The sequence below is a fragment of the Azolla caroliniana genome, unplaced genomic scaffold, assembly GCF_043228905.1.
Source record: "Azolla caroliniana isolate FFs.n. ecotype wild unplaced genomic scaffold, voAzoCaro1.0.p SCAF_72, whole genome shotgun sequence".
Taxonomy (NCBI): Eukaryota; Viridiplantae; Streptophyta; class Polypodiopsida; order Salviniales; family Salviniaceae; genus Azolla; species Azolla caroliniana.
In genome coordinates, this window is record NW_028230507.1 from 19,897 (window position 1) to 41,587 (window position 21,691).

Here is a 21,691-nt window from a genome sequence, read left to right on the forward strand (position 1 = left end):
ATTACATAATGAACGTATGGCTATCGAGAGGTCACAAACTATGCCGAGGTGGCTGAAACAAACTTTGCAAGATAGCAAATTGAGTGCACCTTTACTTGGTAAAACAAGATCAAGCTCTCGCCATGCATCAGGTAATTTTGTGGATTATTCTATTGTTGCAATAGCATGTAATGAGGAGCCACTTACTTTTGAAGATGCATGTGATGATCCACATTGGATGAGTGCTATGCAATCAGAAATGGATTCCATTCATAAAAATGGTACTTGGGAGTTATGTGAATTGCCAAAAGGAAAGAATGTGATTGGTACTAGGTGGGTTTACAAGATTAAACGAAAGCCCGATGGTAGTATTGATCGCTACAAAGCTAGATTGGTTGCCAAAGGATATGCCCAACAATATGGCATTGATTATGAGGAAACTTTTGCACCTACTTCACGCATGACTACCATTCGTACCGTGGTTGCATTGGCTGCCCAAAGAGGTTGGAAAATGCATCAATTGGACATAAAAACAGCCTTTTTAAATGGTGATTTGCAAGAAGAGGTTTATGTGAAGCAACCTCCTGGATTTGCTACGAAAGAGAAAGAGCATATGGTTTGTCGCTTGCATAAGGCCTTGTATGGTCTCAAGCAAGCTCCGCGTGCATGGTATGAAAAAATCCATAAGCACTTGATTTCTCTTGGCTTCACATGTAGTCCGATTGAAAGCACACTTTATGTACGCAAAGATGGGGCTGATCTTCTAGTGCTCGTTCTTTATGTTGATGACATACTCTTGACTGGGTCATGTGATGCAAAACTCGATTTTCTTATGGCTGATTTGCAGCATACTTTTGAAGTCACTTATCTTGGTCTTTTGAGCTACTATCTTGGCATCCAGTTTGTATCCGTTGAGGGGGGAATGTTTATGCATCAAGGAAAGTATGTTGAAAAACTACTTCAGCGTTTTGACTTTGAGGATTGCAAGCCGGTTTATACACCTGTGGAGACAGGATTTAGGTTCTCTGTTGAGGATTCTAGTGATGCGTTTGATACTTCTCTTTATCAACAAGCTGTGGGATGTCTTATATATACATGCAATACAAGGCCGGATATACAGTATGCAGTCTCCCAATTGAGTCGATTCATGCATAGCCCTGGCACTAAGCATTGGCAAGCAGTGAAACGTGTGTTCAGATATCTTAGAGGCACTTTGAGCTTGGGTCTCTTTTATGGCAGAGATACTCAGCCATGCTTGCATGCTTTTACAGATAGTGATTGGGCTGGTTGTTATGATACTCGCGTGTCCACTAGTGGTAATTGCTTTTTCTTTGGAAACTCATGTATATCTTGGTTGAGTAAAAAGCAACCTACAGTGGCGACATCAAGTTGTGAAGCTGAGTACAGGGCAGTTTTCACAGCTACAGTGGAGTGTATATGGCTAAGACGCCTTTTGATGGATCTTTGCATGGAGATTGAAGTTGCTACACGTATTCTCACAGATAGTCAGAGTGCATTGGCTGTTGCACGAAATCCTGTATTTCATGCACGGACCAAACACATTGAGGTGCATTATCACTATGTGAGAGAGCGCTTTCATGCAGGAGATATTGATTTCGTATATGTGCCTACACAAGATAACGTGGCAGACATATTCACCAAAGCTCTTCCACGAGAAAAGTTTGAAGCTTTTCGCAAAGCTTTAGGCTTATTGCCTTGTGGGGGCTGATCTGTCACTCCTTGTACATGTTCACATCATTCGCTCCAGGGGGGTTTGTTACACTTGCGTGTTCCTCTAGTAGCTTTGATGTGAACCATTTTCCCTATACATGGGCACTTTTTACTCTAGTGCTGGCTAGAGGTTTTTTCCCCATGTTACCACATACATGAGTCACTCATATGTGGTGGTACTTAGTACTTAGGGATATATATTTCAGCTCCTAATTTTTTTAAGAATCATTCATCAATAGAGAGCTATTCCAGCCATTGCCTTCCTCGTGTGAGTGCTTCTTTCTTTGAGCTTCTTGTGTGTTTCCCACTCTTTCTCACATACCCAACATCAACCACCCAATATAGTCATATATAGTGGAACATAGTCATTGTACAATACCCTCTCTTTGCATTTCAGCTGCTAAATATATACTTTCCATGCAAACATATGCCGAAGCGCACTTCTCATCCAGTCGTATGGATTGATCGAATGTCCATCTTCTAAGTCTCACATTTGTCCATTTTCTACAAGCACCCAATATAGCCATATATAGCGGATGATGGTCATTGTACAATACCCTCTCCTTGCATTTCAGCTGCTAAATATATACTTTCCATGCAAACATATGCCAAAGCGCACTTTTCATCCAGTCGTATTGACTGATCAAATGCCCATCTTCCAAGTCTCACATTTGTCCATTTTCGACAAGCACCCAATATAGTCATATATAGTGGATGATGGTCATTGTACAATACCCTCTCCTTGCATTTCAGCTGCTAAATATATACTTTCCATGCACACATATGCCGAAGCGCACTTGTCATCCAGTCGTATTGATTCTTCGAATGCCCATCTTCCAAGTCTCACATTTGTCCATTTTCTACAAGCACCCAATATAGTCATATATAGTGGAAGATGGTCATTGTACAATACTGCTGTGTCAAGCAGTGCTTTCACCTTGTCAAAATGTCCAGCACGACCAAATAAATTGATCATACAACTATAATGTATTAGTGTTGGGGTAAGGCAATAGACATCAGACATTTCATTGAACAAAATTTCCCCCTCATCCAATAGGCCAGCATGACTACAAACCGTGAGCAAAAGAACAAAAGTGGCCAAATTGGGCACAATGCCTTCTGTCATCCTCATCATTCTATACAAATTTAACACTACATTAGCTTGACCTAGCTGGGTATATCCACCAATAAGGGCATTCCACGATCCAGAATCACGCACTGGAAGCTGATCAAATACTTCTCTTGCTTTGTCTGATGCACCATATTTAGAATACATCTGCACCAATGTATTGCCTAGCACTATATCTTTCTCCAATAATCTTTGAGACCTAACCTCTGTATCTATATCTTGGCCGACCTCTAGGGGCCCTAGAGTGCTACAGGCTTTTAAAATGGAGATATAAGTTGCCGAATTCGGACAAATCCCTTCATCTTTCATTTGTCTAAAGCGTTGAAATGCTTCATCACCAAGTCCATGTTGTGCATATCCAGAAATTAGAGCATTCCATGACACAATATCTGGAACTGGAAGTTGTTCAAATACTTCTTGTGCTTTCTGGATCATGCCGCATTTCAAATACATGTCCACCAATGAATTTCCAACCACAACATCTGTGTGTAACAACCCTTGCTTTCTAACCTCTACATCTATGTCTTCCCCAATATCTAGTGATCCTAGAATGCCACAAACTTTCAAAACACAAATGTAAGTCACTGCATTTGGAGAGATTCCCTTATCTTGCATCTGTCTGAAGCATTTCAATGCTTCATCAGCAAGCCCATGTTGAACATATCCAGTGATGAGGGCATTCAAAGCTACAACATTAGAGTTCGGAATTTCCTCAAATACTTCTCGTGCTTTCTCCAATGCACCACACTTCGCATACATGTCCACCAAGGAAGTACCAAGCACAATGTCTTTCTCCAATAATCCTTGCTTTCTGACTGCAGCACCTATATTATCCCCAATCTCTAGAGATCCAACAATGGCACAAGCTTTCAAAATGCAGATGTAAGTTACTTCATCCGGACGAATGCCCTCATCTTGCATTTGTTGGAAAAACATCAATGCTTCATTCCCGAGTCCATGGTCAACATATCCAGAAATCAAGGCATTCCACACCACAACGTCCCTCAACTGTAATTGTTCAAAAACTTCTGTTGCTTTCTCTAGCGCACCACACTTTGAATACATATCCACCAGTATGGTCCCGAGCACGATGTCTTTATGCAATAACCCTTGCTTTCTTATCTTAACATATATATCTTCCCCAATCTCTAGACAACCTACAATACTGCAAGCTTGCAAAACGGATGCATAAGTTACTGCATCTGGATAGATTCCTTCATCTTGCATTTGTCTGAAGCATTGAAGGGCTTCATCACCAAAGCCATGTTGAGCATATCCAGCAATGAGAGAATTCCACGACACGATATTGCGGACTAGAAGCTGATCAAATACGTCTCGTGCTTTGTCCAAAACACCACACTTGGAATACATGTCCACCAAAGCAGTGCCAAGCACGACATCTTTCCTCAACAACCCTAGCTTTCTCACCTCATTATCTATATCTTTACCAAACTCTAGGGATTTGATCACACCACAAGCTTTCAAAATGCATATATAGGTTACTGAATTTGGAAAAATTCCCGCATCTTTCATATGTTTGAAGCATTTCAATGCATCTTCACCAAATCCATATTGGACATATCCAGTGATGAGGGCATTCCAAGACACGACATCCTTTATTGGAAGTTCTTCGAACACTTGCCGTGCTTTCTCAAGTGCACCGCACTTGGAATACATCCCCACTAATGTATTTCCTATTTCAACGTCTTTTTGCAATAGGCCTTGCTTTCTCACCTCGACATGTATAAATTCCCCCATCTCTAGAGACCAGGATATACCACAACCTTTCAAAATGGAGATATAAGTTACTCTATCAGGACAAATTCCTCCCAAATCACGCATTTGTTTCAAGCAATTTAACACTTCATTACCAAGTCCCTTTTGGGCATATCCAAAAATAAGAGCATTCCAAGTCACTATATCTGGTTTAGGGATTTGCTCGAACACTTCTCTTGCTTTTTCAAGAGCACCACATTTGGCATAAGTTGTGATCAAGGAAGTGGCAATATAAACATCTTTTACAAACAACTCTTTCTCGAGAATGTAAGCATGTATCCGTCTTGCCTTGCATAAATCCTTGTCTCTACCACATGTCTTTATTGAATTCAGAAGGCGGATTCGATAGCGAGACTGAACTTTGTCAACAACCACATTCTCTTTCTTTGAAAGATAAACCAATTTGATTTTTTTAAACTCATGTTTGACCCAAGGTGGGGTATGCAATCCATCTATACATAGAATCTCCCCGCTTTCCTTATGCCTGAATTCTGCAGATTTAGGGTTTCTCTGTGTATACAGAAAGCATTAAAGGTGAAATGGGCAAGGACCCAAATCAGGTAATAAGGCAAGAAAGTTGTAATGCTTACCACGGACTGTTTTCGCCCAAACCAGAATTGTGAGGAATCCTTGAAGAGCTCTGCCCATAGCAAATTGGCCTCTTGGGGGGGCATGGTATTTAGGGTGTTTTCGCCCATTGCCATTCAACCTCTTTGAAAAACCAAGACTGAGTTTCATACCTTTACTTGGAGGTGAAGATGAAGATGAAGTATTTAGTGTTAGTGTTGGTGTTAATTTTAGTGTTAGTTGAGTTCCTGGCTCTTGGTAGTGTTAGTGTTAGTGTTAGTGTTAATTTTAGTGTTAGTGTTAGTGTTAATTTTAGTGTTAGTGTTAGTGTTAATTTTAGTGTTAGTTGAGTTCCTGGCTCTAGGTAGTGTTAGTGTTAGTGTTAATTTTAGTGTTAGTTGAGTTCCTTGCTCTTGTTAGTGTTAGTGTTAGTGTTAGTGCTAATATTAGTTGAGTTCCTTGCTCTTGTTAGTGTTAGTGTTAGTGTCAATGTTAATGTTAATTTTAGTGGTTAGTGTTAATGCTAATGTTATTTGAGTTCATGGCTCTTGTTAGTGTTACTGCTAGTTGAGTTCTCTTGTTTCCAAATCATTGTTGCAGTATGTTGTGTGAGTGTGGTCTCGGAAAGTTATTAGTTTCTTGGGTTCATGGCTTTTAAGTTGGGTTCAGAGTGGATGTCAGCGTGTTCCTGCCATAAAAGTAACAAAAGTATTGCTTGTAAGGCTCGTGGATTTTGGTTATGTGGGTTCGGTGCATTGTGGTCACATAAATGTTAGCGGGATGCATTTCATGAAGACCAATTGCTTGAAATAAGAGAGTTTTGCTCGTTTGTCTCATGGCTTAGGTGGGTTTTAAACTTAATGCTCGGTTGACACTATAATAAGAATTGTTGATATGGCGTGAGGGTTTCACAAAGGATAGTTTCATAGCATGAGTTTCATATCTATTACTTGCAATAAGCTTTTATGAACTTGGCATTTCGTATAGAACTATATTTGCTGATTTTTCTTTCTAGATTTCCGATTTTGCTAGCCTCGAGACAAGGAGCCTTATAGTTGTAGTCATTGATGTGGCATGAAATGTTTCATAGACGAAAAAGGCACTCGGTGAACAAAGATTGTGGGCTAGCTCCTTGTTTTGTCCGGTTTCATATTGCCATGTGTGTTTATGGGGCATGAACATATTACGAAGTACATAAAGTTTACGTAGGTTTTCAATATATCATGCACATGATTGTTTCCATAATCAATGTTCAACTTGTAACACTCTTGGCGTAATTGGGTTTCTCATTGTTAGTTATTGCAATTTCCAATAAGTATTTGATGTTACGAGAACAATTGTTATTGACACTTGCTTAATAAAAGAAATATTTGCTTACTAAAGTCATGATTTATGTAGATTTCACATTAGCAGCCCCATTAAAATGACAATAATTGTTCATATGGCCAACCCGTTATTCTCAACATAAAAAAAACATTTGCATTGGAACTTAGTTTCATGGAGAGTTTATGAATAGTTGAACTCATTGTATACGTGGCATAAGATGTGGTTGTGAGTGGGCTCTTATAAGTTGTGTGGGTTTTTGCAAAAACAAGGAAAAGAATGTCATACTCTTTAGTTTTAACAACGGTATAAAGGTTAATATTTAAAATCTACAATATTGGTCATCAAGGCCAAATATTTGTATGAGACATGGTCATATTGTAATTTGTGGGAACTACCATTTTTTGGGTAGGAATAACTCATGGCCAATGAGCTTATAACGTGAAAGGGAGCATGTAGGGTTTCCAACTTAAATGAAAGGGCAAACGCTCAAGTGTAAAAAGGGCCTTTAGGTGCCTTGCTACTTGGGGTTACCTTTTGGTTCTCCTTCTCTCCTTTTTCCTCATGTAGCTTTTCCGCATTAATCAATGGAGATATATACATGTTTTTAACTTAATAATTATCTATTTAATTGAAATATTGACTTAGTACTTAAATATTTAGTAATTATTTGTTTAATTAAGATAACCCTATTTCTTAAATTATGTAGTGATTAGATATGTGTTAATTTTAGTTTAACTTAAGAAGCTTTTGAGGGTTCAACTATTGCATGGAGTGGAGAGGTAAGTTGTGTGGCTTCAATGTGTTTACACCAAAACACGTATATAGATCGATGGATTTATGCCTACCATTGATATCCTTGTGACTATGATCCAAATTGCAATATTGGTGGCAAACCGGGCAAGAGCAATTGTCGGACAATCTTGAGCTATAATTAGCTTACTTAACCTTAACGATTAGTACTTATACTTACCCTCTCTTGCAATAGAAATAGATGTATGGACAAAGATGACAAGAAGAAGAAATACACTTCTTATTAGCAAAGAGTTTTAGCACCATACAATAGTGGAGGGCTTAGGGTTTTGCTTAACTAGCTCTTAACCCTAAACACTTTTAGCTCTAATAGAAGATTAGGGATATTGCCCAAAAAAAAGGAAGAAGAAGAAGATTAGGGAGATAGAGTGAAAGATCACAATACACTATAAAAAGGAGAAAACCTAAGATGTTGCCCATTGGTGGGTTCCTTTCATACCAAAAGGTGGATTTTATAGTTTTTTATGAGGTTGGTGGGTTCCTTTCACACTATGTTGCCCATTGGTGACAATGTTTCCTATTTGGATTTACTCTATCCCCATTTTCCTATGGTTTGTTGAGCTCGGTGTCCCTTGTTGGTGTCTTGGTCTCCACAACCAGTGTCTCGGGTGCTAGGTACTTAACATAAATGCTTCCATGTGTTAAAGTATGACATGGTCTTTGCCATTGGGGATTGACACCCCCAAATCCCTCGGTTAGCCCCCCATGAGGAAAGCAACCCTCAAGACTTGATAGTGACCCTTAGAAGTGCAAAACTCTAAGGTATGAGTTGTGCTACCCCTGTCGAGAATTTAAACTCTATCATGTTTTGAATCTAAATGACCTTAATCAAGGGGCCATGCAACTCCATGATCAACTTTATATATTTTTTCCTTGACTACATGCTAGATACAAGCAACTCGTTGGTAAAGCCCTTGTTGATAATAAGTACTCATAAGACATTTTTGAAGCATGAATTATCATGATTCATGAATGTAATGAGAGTCATGGTCTTAATCATTTGATAGTGCAATTTGTGCCCTACTCAATTTAGTTAGTTAGTTAAAGTATATTCAAGTTGGTCCTTGTATAGTGCAACGCAAGAAAGCTCCTCTAAGCAAAGAATTCCATAATTTTTGGGAGCCTGGCATTCAAGGAATCTTTGTGCTATTACCTCATTTGGTATCTCCCTTATATGTGTGACTAACTAATCATGCATTGTCATCATAACTTAGGGTATATTGGACCTAATATCATTCAACCTTTGACATTGGTTATCAATTATCCCTTTAGTTTTCCAGTTGTGGCTCATGAGTCACAAATTACAATACAAGGAGGAAGCAAGGACAAGAAAGAAACATAGAGTGGGGACTATGAATGTAACTCAAAGTAACTACCATAATTTACATATGTGTGGATATAAATGTGAAATATTTATACTTTTCATATTTCATTATAGCGAGAATGGATGCAGTTGTCAAGTTCTACTTTTGAACTTTTCAAGATATTCATTGAAATTTTAATTCCAAAAGCTGAGCACAACAACTTTATTCTTGTTGATGTATTTATTAACTATAGACTTAATGAGAGAAAACTAATGCATACGGGTCAAATGATTCAAAGATAGGATACTCGAAAATCTCCATGATGATATCACTAATAGATCCATAAAAAGTGTTATCCTTACTATAATATGTAGTAACAATAAATTTACTCATCTTAGAAGTTGATGCATCATAGCATGTTCTTCCCCATGTTCTTAATGAAAAGTACGATGAAATGAGGTAAATAAGATTTGCTAAGACAATTGACATTAAGTTATCGGTCGTGGAACTCACATAGCAACATAAATATGCTAGCAACCTTCATTATATATCCAATTCACTAATTTCAATGATAATTACAAGGACAATCACATAACTACCATACTATTTTCCCTTTTCTATAGTAGAAGATATTGGCATTCATGTGTTACTCATGTTAATTTTCTTCCTCATAATTAACCCACTATTAACATGTCAAGCTCTCTAATCACATAATTTTCCTAATAAATGACTGATTTTGTGGAATAATGATTATGCGAAGTATTAAAATATGAATTAGTTCATTTTACCATGACCTTGAATGAAAGGTTTCCCTTTTCAACAACAATTATCAAATGGCGCATGTGTTTTAGCCAACTTTTCATTCTAAATTGTAAACTAAACTTGCCCTAGTACATTGATTGCTCTTATTTTTAAATAAAGTTAACTCAAACCCTCTTCCTTGGAAAGTTTTCTAGAATGTGATAAGTTTACTTAAAGTTTCACACTCTTTGTAAAAAATGTAATAATGTACTCACAATCTTTTGTAGTTTATGTAATTATGCAAAAATAATACATGGCTATGAAATTTAGGCACACACATTACATGCCTACGAATATGCCACCAATAAATATTTGTATAACAATCAAGTCTTCTAAGATAATACATATACATTAATGATGTTAAAAACTATCTTGGTACTTGGAAATTATTAATTGCGTGCTACATACATTTTCCTAAAGTATTGTAGTATGATTGCTTATCTCTTAACTTGCTTCCTCTGAATAATTAGTTTTGTCTCTGTGCAAGTACGAATGAACAAAGTCTCTTCTTTTTCTCGTTAGTATCTTTTTGAGTGATCATGTTCAACAATCGTATTTTATCTGCTTCATAATAATATATGTATATTAGCCTTATAGGTTTAAAGATTTGTAAATCATTCAATCTGGGTTTGGTTTGCCATGGGGCTCAAGGGCTTTGTTTAAACCTTTATCAATTTAATAGTTTGCACTTTATTTGGTTTCAAACTATGGCTTAATGGCTTGATAATTTTGGGGAACAATTAAAAAAAAAAACACTGCATCACATTAGTTAACAATCAAAGTACATAAAAGTTCAACCATTAAGATCCACAAGGACTAACCTTAGAGAGATCTAAATATCCAACAACTCCGAAAACCAGCAGCAAATTCAACAAAACTCACATTGGCCTTCTGCTCACAAATCTAATCATAATCCCCACCCCCTCATTTACAACAAAATTATCCCACCTACTCTTTTACAACAAAGTTATCCAAGCACTACAAGTATGGTAACTTACTTGTACCGCAACTATATATATTTACATCACCTGTCCACTAATGGGAGCCATTGGCGGAAACAACCACTTGGGTGCTTGGTAGTTCCATTTAGGCCTTGTCGAAGATTTGACTATCATAGGAGAACCACCCCATTTCAATAGAAACTTTGATCGTGCCCTTTTTGCTTCATCCGATTCCCCCTGAATCAAGTCATACTGTCTGCGCAACTAGGATACCAACTCGAATTTGATATTTAGCAACAACTCGCCGCTTGCGAGATTTTGTTGTTGAAAAACAAACTTACAACGCCTGGTCCAAATGTGGCAGATCAATAAGCACACCACCATCATCCATATCTCCTCAAAAAATGCAAAGTTTGTGCCAGGTCGCACTCCAACACATTGGAACATGCTACCACCCTGCACTATAAATCCATGACCATGTGGGTTTAACTGTTCCGCCCAGTCTTCCCCTATTAACTTCAAACCTTGTAAGTACCCCCGCACAACCTTCCCATCCACACCGCAAGCTACCATGATCCTTAGACTTCTACCCCAAATGGTAATTGCCTCTACACAAATTCCAGAAACGATGAGGGATCGACTCCAAAGAGTATCCACATAACTTGCAACCAGCCTCCCCACCACGACACCTCATCCACTCCCCATATCGCCTTATGGCTAAGAAGTCACAACCAAACCTTGATTTTTTTTTTGGCATATCCAACACCCTTAGTCTCCGCCGAAATGATGCATTAGTAAGTTTTAACTTTGAGTCCTAAGATCTTATTTTATTTTAAATTTTAGCTTTAAAACAAATAACCCATTCTTGAAAAAATGAAAATTGAGTGTATATTTGCCAAAAAAATTATTTGAGCCAAAACTATACTTGAGAACTCTTCAACAACTTGGTTTGAGCTTGAAAAAACTCCAACCAGTTCAATTTGAATAGTTTCAATTTCAAGGTTTGACAAATTGTTTGGTTTGTCTTAAGTTTCAAAATGATCAAAGAGTTTGAGTTTGAGACACCTGATCTAAACCAAACTATTGTCAATTATTACTAACAAGAGTTGGTCATCAATAAGCGGTGTTGGCCAATCAACAACTATGTTCAAGTGACAACCATATATCTTAGCAGTCTACTTGTCATAGTGCTTCAAGATTTTCACACTTGCTCAAAGCATCAAAGACTCCCTAAAGCGGGATATCATTCTCAATCAATGTCATTTGTGTCACTTTCACAAAACCACACAATGCAATTCAAAGCACTAGCCCTCATTATATAATTACTTACCAATAATCTTCATCAGGTTACATGGTATACCTTATTCCCTCTACCCACCTCCTACTTGTCCCCTATAATTCTCACAGATGGATGGCTTTATACACATGACATTGAGGCCTCCATACACGACTAAACCCAAATGTTATAGACAATATTGCATCAAATAAGTGTTCCATGATGTGGGAATGTACCATGTGATGGATGCAAAAATAATGGGTACTAATTGGTGTTCATTGCTTTCATTTCTTTGTACATTCACACGGCAGGGATTGCCAATGTTCTTGTACACTTCAACTAAGCTAGCGCATAAGCATGTATATAGAGAGCTTTTGAAACTAAAAGCCATAAAATTATAATAACGAGTGCATATCTCAAAATAAGTGATCGAGCATTCTGGGGACAAAAACACACCTTTAGAAACAAAGAGACATGTTGTGACAAGTTCTTGAGCAACGACAAAACAAAAATGTGTCCGATCCTTAAAAATGTAAGGCCAAGAATGTTGAAATAAATATAAAAGGTCAACCTAAATCTAGCTAGCCATGTCAACAACATATTTGTAGCAATATATGTTAGTTTTCTTTACATGAAAATGATGTTATAGAATTGTTTAGCTTAAAGGGTTGGAAACATACTTGTGCAAAACAGTTGGTTAACACTATAATAAACAATCACATTAATGACTACATGCATAAACACGACGAGACCAAGTCTTATGTCAAACCACAAACATTGGTTCAAAGATAGCACCCAAAATTAGATTCGTGTTCAATCCCAAGTTGTCACCCAACCTTGTTCATACTAGATTACCCCTCGCCTTTGGGTCTCAATCCACTCCCACACTTATTTAATAGCCATGTTTCTTTCTACATCTACGACAACCAAACCATTGACTTGAAGGTGTCACATATGGGTCTTTCTTTCTACAACTACGACAACCAAACCATTGACTTGAGGGTGTCATGTATGGGTCTTATATTACCCATTGAAATGTATATAAACAATTCTAACATTTTAGCTTTCCACATATGCCTTTCCTTCTCCTATCCACCATTCTGTACTTAGTTTCCCAAGAGTTTTCTTTGTCGTAGTTAGTTTATCCTCCACGCACCCAACTCCCTCTCGTACTTTGTCCCACTTCACCTTGTATTGATCCTCCACTCTTACTCAACCCCACGTCCCTCCATTGCTCACTACTTTTCACATCTTCATTGACCTTGATTTTAACCTTTTTGGTCATCCCCTATGGTGGCACCTCACCTCCCTTAATGCATATGGAAGTGTGCATGCATTAGGTTGGGGGGGATGTTGAGTATCTTGGCAAACATCTCACCTCTAATGCTATAACATTGTAATATACAATTATTTATATAAAACTTTGTACCCTCCCAAGTGTGAAAGGGAGATAGTTGCAATATACCTAAATAAGGTAGACGTATAAATGTATAATTATAAACTTATATGAGGGTTCTTCCTTATTTCACCGTACTCTTAAAGGTAAACCTTAAGTTCCCATCCCCTTCTCTCCCTTTAACCATTCTCTTAATTCTAAGTTAAGAGTGTATTTGTGTTTTCTTATTAGTACATCCCTCTTATCAAATGACTAACAATTATAATTTAACTAGGTGGCCAATTCCTTTCTGATTAATAACTTGCATGCTTCACCATTGCTTTTTTTGCTCCCATTTAAGTTGTCGGGTTAAGAAAAGCATAGGTTAAGTCATCCTGCTAGTGTTTGAGGATTGGCCAATGGTAGTTTTGATACTACGAAAAATACTAGGACTATTGTTCATACTACCCCATAGATAAGGGAAGGGGTGTTTATAAAAAGTAACCCATCTGAACACAACGAGCATATGTATGTTATTCTCAATGAGAAATATAGGTTTGAGGTAAAACGACATTGATAAAGTACTCGTATCTTTATTTATATAAATTGGCAACCCACACCACAATCATGCACATGCAAATATAATATGCCCAATAGACATTTGTGTAGTGCACATGTAGCAACACACAAACCCAAACACAACAAAGGAAAGATACCGGTGATTTATTTTACAACTTAGAGATGTACACATAAGCATAACATGTGATGATGTTTTTTTTATGAAAATGCATTATACTATTGGTGGGAAACCTCAAATTGAGGTGACAACATGTCATATTGGAACCATCCCAATAAGTCGTGCATAAACATGCTCACGAAAGTCACAATAGACATAACACAAATAAAAGGATTGTATGCGAGGAAAACCTAAATAACACACGTGGATTTGAAGTTTATTGCTGAAAATTCTATTCATTAGGAATAGTATGGAGTATCCATAAAACCTACTATCATCTAATATGTAAAGGATGACAAGGGTGTGAATGTCTCATAATTGAAATGGTTAAAGGAAATTTCCAAAATAAGGAGCATGGAATGTAATGGTAGATTTGCGGGTAACTTGATGTGAGAAAAATATTTTGTAATTCATGACCAAAAGGACATGAAGAAAGGTCTCATCGACTTCTCCATGGGGTCCTCCTACAAGTGACCAAAGCAAATTCATTTGATTGTAATAAGTTATAACATAGTAACTTCCAAGATCCAAAGTATACATCATCAAATGACTTAATGTCCCTTTTAAACTCCTTTCTTGTCCCTTTCACTAAACGAATGACTTTTCCATATGCTACACATCAATACAATTTAATATCATGCTATGGGGAAAATGTACTCCATATTGATTAATTTGGTCCATTGAGTAACTACACGAAAACTAGGAATTAGCAAAATATATCAATCTTCGAGCTACATTTCGTCAAATGACCACAACATGCACATTTTAATCATGTGTCCGTTTGATCATAAACCAATGTTGATCCACTTTTGCATATGGCATCCATCATTGCTCACACCACCTTCTTGCTTGATATCACGTCGACCACAAAAAATATCGAGTAATTGGCCATCATTGTCATTGCTTCATGTTCTGATATGTAGATCCACATCACTCCCTCACCCTCTGTACTTAGTTTCCAACATATTTTCTATTTGCTCAAATTTCCTACTCTAGTTATACATTACACATCTAGTTGACCGTGTTGCAAATCTGCCACTTTTTTATCACAATGATAGTGTTCTCTCTCCGTCTCTCTCTGTAGCAATCACTTCACCATGATGTTGACTTGAACTTGCCTTAACAGATGAGCTTGAGGTGAACCAAAAGGAGGACTTCATCCATAATGCAATCAATGGGTTGGCACTGGTTGCAATTATGAGATGGGAACGAGCGGAAAATATAAAAGGAAAAAAGGGGACCAAACACACATAACATGTGTGCGCGCACACACAAACACAAACACAAACACACATATGTGCAAAGATAGAGAGGTAGACCGAGAGACACAATCCGAGAGAGAGAGAGAGAGAGAGAGAGAGAGAGAGGAGGGGCCACATGGCTGCGCACAGACACAAACTTGATAAAGTATGGAGTTATGAAACACAAACATGGACCTTATAAAGAGTATCGACCCGATAAAAAGAGTATGGAGAGCGGAAAAGGGCCGAGGTAGGAGTGTGATGTGCAGGTTGATGTCCCCCATGAGATGAAAGCCTCCTTCAGACTCTTCTTCTTCTTCTTCTTCTTCTTCTTCTTTTGTTCTACCCCCCCCCCCATGTGTTGTGTTTTTTGTTTTTTTGTTTTGTTTTGGAGAGTGAAATGTAGTTCTCCTTTTTCTTCTTCTTTCTTCCCCCTTGTATTTTTATTTATTTATTTTCTTCTTTTTAATTTTAATTTTAATTTGTGTGTAGTATGTTTATTATTATTATATTATATTATATTTTTATTTATTTAAATTATTAGTATTATTATTATTATTATTGGGGTGTCTCTCAAGAAACAAGAAGCTTTGTTTTTTTTTCTTCTTCTTTGTTTTTCTTCTTTGTCCTAAATTAATAATTGTGTGACTTGTGTGCTTTTCTTTGTGCAGAAAAAACAAAAGCAAAAAACAGAGGAAACAGAGTAAGGGAAGCAGAGAAACAGAGAGACAGAGAGAGACAGAGACTCTTTTTGGTTAGAACGTTTCTTTTGCGGATCAGAGAGAGGTATTATTATATAGGTAGTGAGTGAGAGTGAGAGAGAGAGAGATCGGGAGGTACTGTGAGAGCCCAAATCGGGAAAACAAACCAGCACACGCAGAGAAATCCAGAGAGAGACACTGATCTTCTCTTCTCTGCTTGAGTTGCCTGCAAAATCAGAGAGATACAGGGTTTCAGAAGATACACGCAGCTGTTTTCTTCTTCTTCTTCTTCTTCTTCTTCTTCTTCTTCTTCTTCTTCTTATATTTCCTTGCACGTCAGAGAGAATTGGAGAGAACCCGAATTGGAACACATACACATACATACACATATAGAGTTCATTTGATCTTTCTTGCTGAAAATTCTTGCAATTCAGAGATACAGATAGAACAGAGGACCCAAAACCAGGGGGAATTGTTTCAAATCAGAAACAAATCAAGATAAAGGAAAACGCACACACAGAGAGAGAGAGAGAGAGAGAGAGAAAAAGACGCACATTTTGTCTTTAGAGTTTATATAGAAGCCTTTTTGTTCTTCTTTTTGCTAATTTTTATCGTAATGGAGAAGAGACCACAGAATGTTGGCATCCTTGCCATTGATATCTACTTCCCTGCTACCTCTGTCCTTCAGGTATTTATTTATTTAAATTATTTTTTGGCTTATGTATTTAAGTATTTGTTCTTCTATAAAAAGGCGGCATTCTGTTTATGAAATCTCCATCGGCAGAAGAAGGGTCTGAATGCCATTTTATTGTTGTTGTTTTATGCCATATTTCAATCATCCTTTTTTTTTTCTCTTTTTTTTTGCAATTGCTGAACCAAAACTTTATTATCCTGCAAGACAAAACCCTGTTAATCTTTGCAGGGAGAAACCTTAATCTTTGTCAAGGCAAAAGATTTATAACGTAATATTCTCACGTGTGTCAAAGTTCTTACCTTCTCTCTCTCTCTCTCTCTCTCTCTCTCCTTATATATATGCATACATAGATACCCACACAGATACATATTTATATATACGTGTACTCAAAATTTGAGGCAATTATGTACATTTTCTTCTTAGCTGTATACGAGAGAGTATGCATGCATGTTATGTATATGTATATGTGTATGTGTGTGTCTTTTTTCCTAGCAGATGGTGATTAATTGGACATTTAGATTATTGAATACGAAAATTTTGTGTTCTCTTTGATTTGTATACACGTTTTGATGGAAACCATTGAATCTCATGCATGTTATTTGTGAGGAACAAAAAGCTCACCACTTCACAAAATTATGTAGAAACATGTGGAAATCTATTTCAGAATTCTAAAAATTGTTTATACTCAACTAATTTTGTTTTCTAACCTGTAACAATTATCTGTGTTGTTAATATAGATTATTTTTTTTCAATGTAAAAAAGGATGCACTAGAAGATTATGATGGAGTTAGCAAAGGAAAATATACTATCGGTCTTGGACAAGATCGGTTAGCTTTTTGTACTGACCTTGAGGATGTGATCTCCATGAGGTATTAAACAAGACTTTCAATGTCTAATCTCTCTTTCTCTCTCTCTCTCTCTCTCTAGATTGGGCAATGTCAACTTGTCATGCACGTAGGCCTTGGCCTCATGGACCATGATCTCACCACCCTTGCCATCAATAGATAAATACCATTATCTCTCGTCATCGCAGCACCTTCCTCTCGTCAGAGATCTCTCCATTCTGGATCAACCTATAGTAGAGATATTTCAAAAACAAAATTACAATAGATCTGACTTGAGACTTTTACATTTAGTGATGAGGAGATTATTTAGTCACTTCTAATTCTATTTCTATGTAGTTTTTTACTTGGTTACATTTATTTTGGTTTGTTATTATCAAAGACGAGACCAAATTTTAAGATGTAATCTCTTGTTTGGTCTTAAGGCCGTTCTGGCCTCTTAAAAGGCATTAACATATCTTTCTTTCTTTCCTTCTCTCTCTCTCTATACACACACACACACACACACATGTAAAACAGAAAAGTTATGAAATATGCTTCCAAGTCTTAAATATAATTGAGAAGTCTGACTGAAAGTCAATTTTATTTATTTATTAAATAATAACAGTTTGACAGTGGTTCAGTCACTTCTCAACAAGTACAATGTATCCCCATCCCAAATAGGAAGGCTTGAGGTTGGAAGTGAGACTGTGGTGGATAAAAGTAAATCCATAAAAACATGGATTATGCAACTCTTTCAGGTAATTTGATCTATGGAAAAAATCCAACATTTCCCCAGATCGTTTTGGTATTTACCAAAGTATCCTTAAGTTTTTAAAAATCATGAAAAGTCGGTCTGGTAATTTTGAAAACTTAGGGCGTGGTAAATATGCAAAACGATAGGGGTATTTTGGTGTTTTTGCCCATTGGGTTACATTGTATGCAATTTGTAGTTTCAATAAAAAAATTTCTTTTTAAGAGACATTGTAACAACGGTTCATGGATTTTCGTCACGCATTGTATAGAAATCTGGGAATACCGACATTGAAGGTGTGGACTCTACAAATGCATGCTATGGAGGAACTGCAGCACTATTGAATTGCTTGAATTGGGTAGAAAGTACTGCTTGGGATGGACGGTATGGACTAGTCGTTGCTGCTGACAGCGCGGTAAGAAGATTTTCATATCATTTTCTTAAGCTGGTCTAAAAAGGCTTGGATTCTCCTAAATTATTTGGTCTATCTATGAATATTGTGTTAGTTGGTTTATAAAGCTTCTTGAGTAGTTGTAATAACTGATCCATGAATCCTGGAAAACCTAAAACTTCTATAATGTTATATAAGTACTCCATAAAGCTTGGAAACCTGAGATCTGGTTTATAAAGCTTTTAGAATTTGTATTTTAGTGTCTAGAATTTTTTAGTTATTGGTCTATAAAACTTGGAAACCTTAAAATTAATTTGAAAAGCTTTGTTAGTTGTCCTAAACTAGTTTGGAAACCCTAATGTTATTAGTGAATAAAACTTGTAGTAATTGATCTATAAAGCTTCTAGAATGAATGTTTGTAATAATTGTTTATCAAGCTTGGAAACTGTAAATGTTTTCCTTAAGCATTATAATAATTTCTAAGTAATCATATTAAATTGCTGTATTGAGAATCTGCTGTTTTAAGCATGCGAAATGTCGACGTAATGTCTAATGGCTTGGGTTTGGGAGTCTGTTTGTAGGTGTATGCCGAGGGTCCGGCAAGACCAACTGGAGGGGCAGGAGCTATTGCCATGTTGATAGGACCTAATGCACCGCTAGTGATGGAGCGTAAGTACACTGGAACTCATATGGAACATGTCTACGACTTCTACAAACCCAAGTTGGCGAGCGAGTATCCGGTTTGTTTTCTTGCCTGAAAAGCAAAATTAGTATCTCATAGCAGCAAATAGACTTCTTCATTATTATCAAAATAAAAATTCGCATCGATTTTCTTACAAACGTTTCCTGCATATCTTGGTAGAGCTTAGAGAGTTTCATTATTATATCTGATTTGGCAAAATTTTGATTATCAGAGGTTCATTGTCCACCTGATTTGTCTTCTTGGAAAAATTAATCATCTTAGTAAAGTTTAAAGAGTTCATTGTTTCAATCGGTTTGTTTTCTTGCTAAATTCTTAGTCATCTAATCGGATATGATGAGGATTTCATTGGTTTATTGGGATTGTGATGGGTGTAATAATGTCTTTTCATATGTAGGTGGTCGATGGCAAATTATCACAAACGTGCTATCTCAAGGCCTTGGATTCATGCTATGGTCGTCTAAGTGAAAAGTATGTCTGCTCCTATATTTCTATACACCCTGTAACTAGTTGAAAAAAGTTGTTTATAAGTTTGTTCATTTCAGTATTTCTCACGTCCACTTGGATGGACAGGTTTGAAAAGGCGGAAGGGCGATCATTTTCTTTGGCAGATACTGACTATATAGTTTGCCATTCACCTTACAACAAGGTAACACTCACACCTCTCTCTCTCTCTCTCTCTCTTTCTACATACATGCTCATATATTGTTTGTATATATATAAAATATGTTTTTATTTCTTTCCTGATATTTTGTCAGCTTGTGCAAAAAAGCTTTGGCCGTATAATTTACAACGATTTCTTGCGGAATGCAAGGTGTGTGTATTCTTGAATAGGAGTTTTATGTTTTAATGCTGAATATATTTCTGATCTTTCGTTTTCTTCGCTTAATGGGAGGGGAGCTTTACTATGGGTGGTGGAACTTGAACTCCAGGCCTATACTTACAGCTTATAATCCCTGAAGAGCCACTAGGCCAATTTTTGTTGGTGTGTTGTTAATATTTTGTTTTCGATTGTCCTAGTTATTTGGAAGCATCCTCAACTGCATTGTTGGATCCTTTTAAGACTTTATCTATCGAGGAAAGCTACACAAACCGTGATCTTGAGAAGGTAAACTTTTTACTGTGTCAATGAATGTGCTTTTTAATACAATATGTGTGTGAGCCATGTCCTGCTAAGAATTAATACCATTCTGAGAGGTTTTCTTTTCTTTCTAAAATGTTGTTAAATTTTAAGCTCACATATGATAACACTAGGATATAAAAATAAATATAGAGGTTTCACACTTGAAAAATAAAAGGAAAAAGATTGTACCTGGTATATGCTTTTACACAAATAATGTTTACGATCTTATATTTTTCAATTTTACTGGATAGGTTTCACAACAAGTGGCAAAATCTCTTTATAAATCAAAGGTAGAGCCTGGAACTCTGCTTCCCAAACAAATTGGCAACATGTATTGTGCGTCCCTTTACGCCGGCCTCATATCTCTAATCCATCAACAAAAAGACATCTTGGTATGACCCACTCGCTTTTTTTAATAGTTTAGTTGTCATTTGTGACAACTGAGGTTAGGGTCACAAAAATATGTTTATTTAAGATGTCTACTTCACAATGCTTTTTGATTAAGTAATTAATTAGCTTGAGAAATGCCGACTCGATATTGGTTTGGAGATTTTCTTGGCATTCTACTTTGTATAGATTTTAAGACTTTTCGATCATTTTGAACATGTACTTCTGCATATTTATTTGATTGATTCTTGGCTTGACAGAATGGCAAACGAGCGCTGTTGTACTCTTATGGTAGCGGTCTTGCGTCAACTCTCTTTTCGGTCCGTTTTTTTGAAGGTGAAGGAGAGTTCTCTCTCGCGAATATTGCCTCTGTCCTTGATATTTCAAGCAAGATTAATTCCTTTATCGAGGTAATTGTAATTGTAATTGTAATCGTAGGAAAGTTCATCTTCTAATGGTTGAGCAAGGGGATTGAATTCAAGTTGAATCTCTCTTTTTTTGTTTAATCAATGATTTGTGTAATGCTTTAGGTTTCACCCGACGAGTTTGACAAGACGATGAAGCTAATGGAGACTCGCTATGGAGCCAGTGACTACAAATCTCTTGGCGAGAAGAGCAACCTTCGACCTGGAACGTTTTTCCTTGTGGAAGTTGACTCGTTATATCGACGCTTTTATGATGTGCTACAAGCCAATCCCGTGGCCAATGGTGCCTATTGAGTTCTTCTTACTACATTAATATTCATATTGATTTTGATTGATTAGTGTTAGGATGCCACAATTTCTAAGATGTAGTTAACAATGAATTTATGTACTAGTGCATGATCATAAAAAACACTTAGTCTGATTCTAATAAAATGTAGTTTACCTCGGCAACAATTGAATGTTACTAACATTTTTCTCAAATACTTGACAAACTTGCCTCATAGTTCAGCGGGCAAAGCTTAGTCTCTTGGTTTCAATGATGTGGTAGACCATGTAGGGAACCTCGTTGATATTAATTATACGTAGGGCAGTTCACAATGGATAATGAGCAGTGAGGAATACACTATTGAGTTGTGTTGTCGGTGTTGTGAACATGCCTCTTAGCAATTGGTTAGTTTGAGCAACATGGGACACCAATGCGTTT

General features: G+C 36.8%; 2 protein-coding genes across 2 annotated transcripts; one reads left to right on the forward strand and one right to left on the reverse strand.

Annotated features, from left to right (window-relative positions):
- Positions 1 to 2,044: 2,044 nt before the first annotated feature.
- On the reverse strand, positions 2,045 to 5,379 carry LOC147849376 (pentatricopeptide repeat-containing protein At4g18520, chloroplastic-like). Its single transcript, XM_087337604.1, has 2 exons — positions 5,206 to 5,379; positions 2,045 to 5,125 (listed from the first exon to the last, which is right to left on the reverse strand). The coding sequence occupies exons 1-2, from the start codon at positions 5,317 to 5,319 to the stop codon at positions 2,432 to 2,434; spliced, it is 2,808 nt and encodes a 935-aa protein (XP_087193730.1). The 5' UTR covers positions 5,320 to 5,379; the 3' UTR covers positions 2,045 to 2,431.
- Positions 5,380 to 16,252: 10,873 nt separating this feature from the next.
- LOC147849377 (hydroxymethylglutaryl-CoA synthase-like) lies at positions 16,253 to 21,468 on the forward strand. The gene is made up of 13 exons (XM_087337603.1): positions 16,253 to 16,262; positions 16,301 to 16,381; positions 17,150 to 17,256; positions 17,837 to 17,969; positions 18,234 to 18,377; positions 18,935 to 19,093; positions 19,451 to 19,524; positions 19,627 to 19,702; positions 19,812 to 19,867; positions 20,074 to 20,161; positions 20,428 to 20,568; positions 20,824 to 20,973; positions 21,094 to 21,468. The coding sequence occupies exons 2-13, from the start codon at positions 16,310 to 16,312 to the stop codon at positions 21,280 to 21,282; spliced, it is 1,389 nt and encodes a 462-aa protein (XP_087193729.1). The 5' UTR covers positions 16,253 to 16,262; positions 16,301 to 16,309; the 3' UTR covers positions 21,283 to 21,468.
- Positions 21,469 to 21,691: the final 223 nt, after the last annotated feature.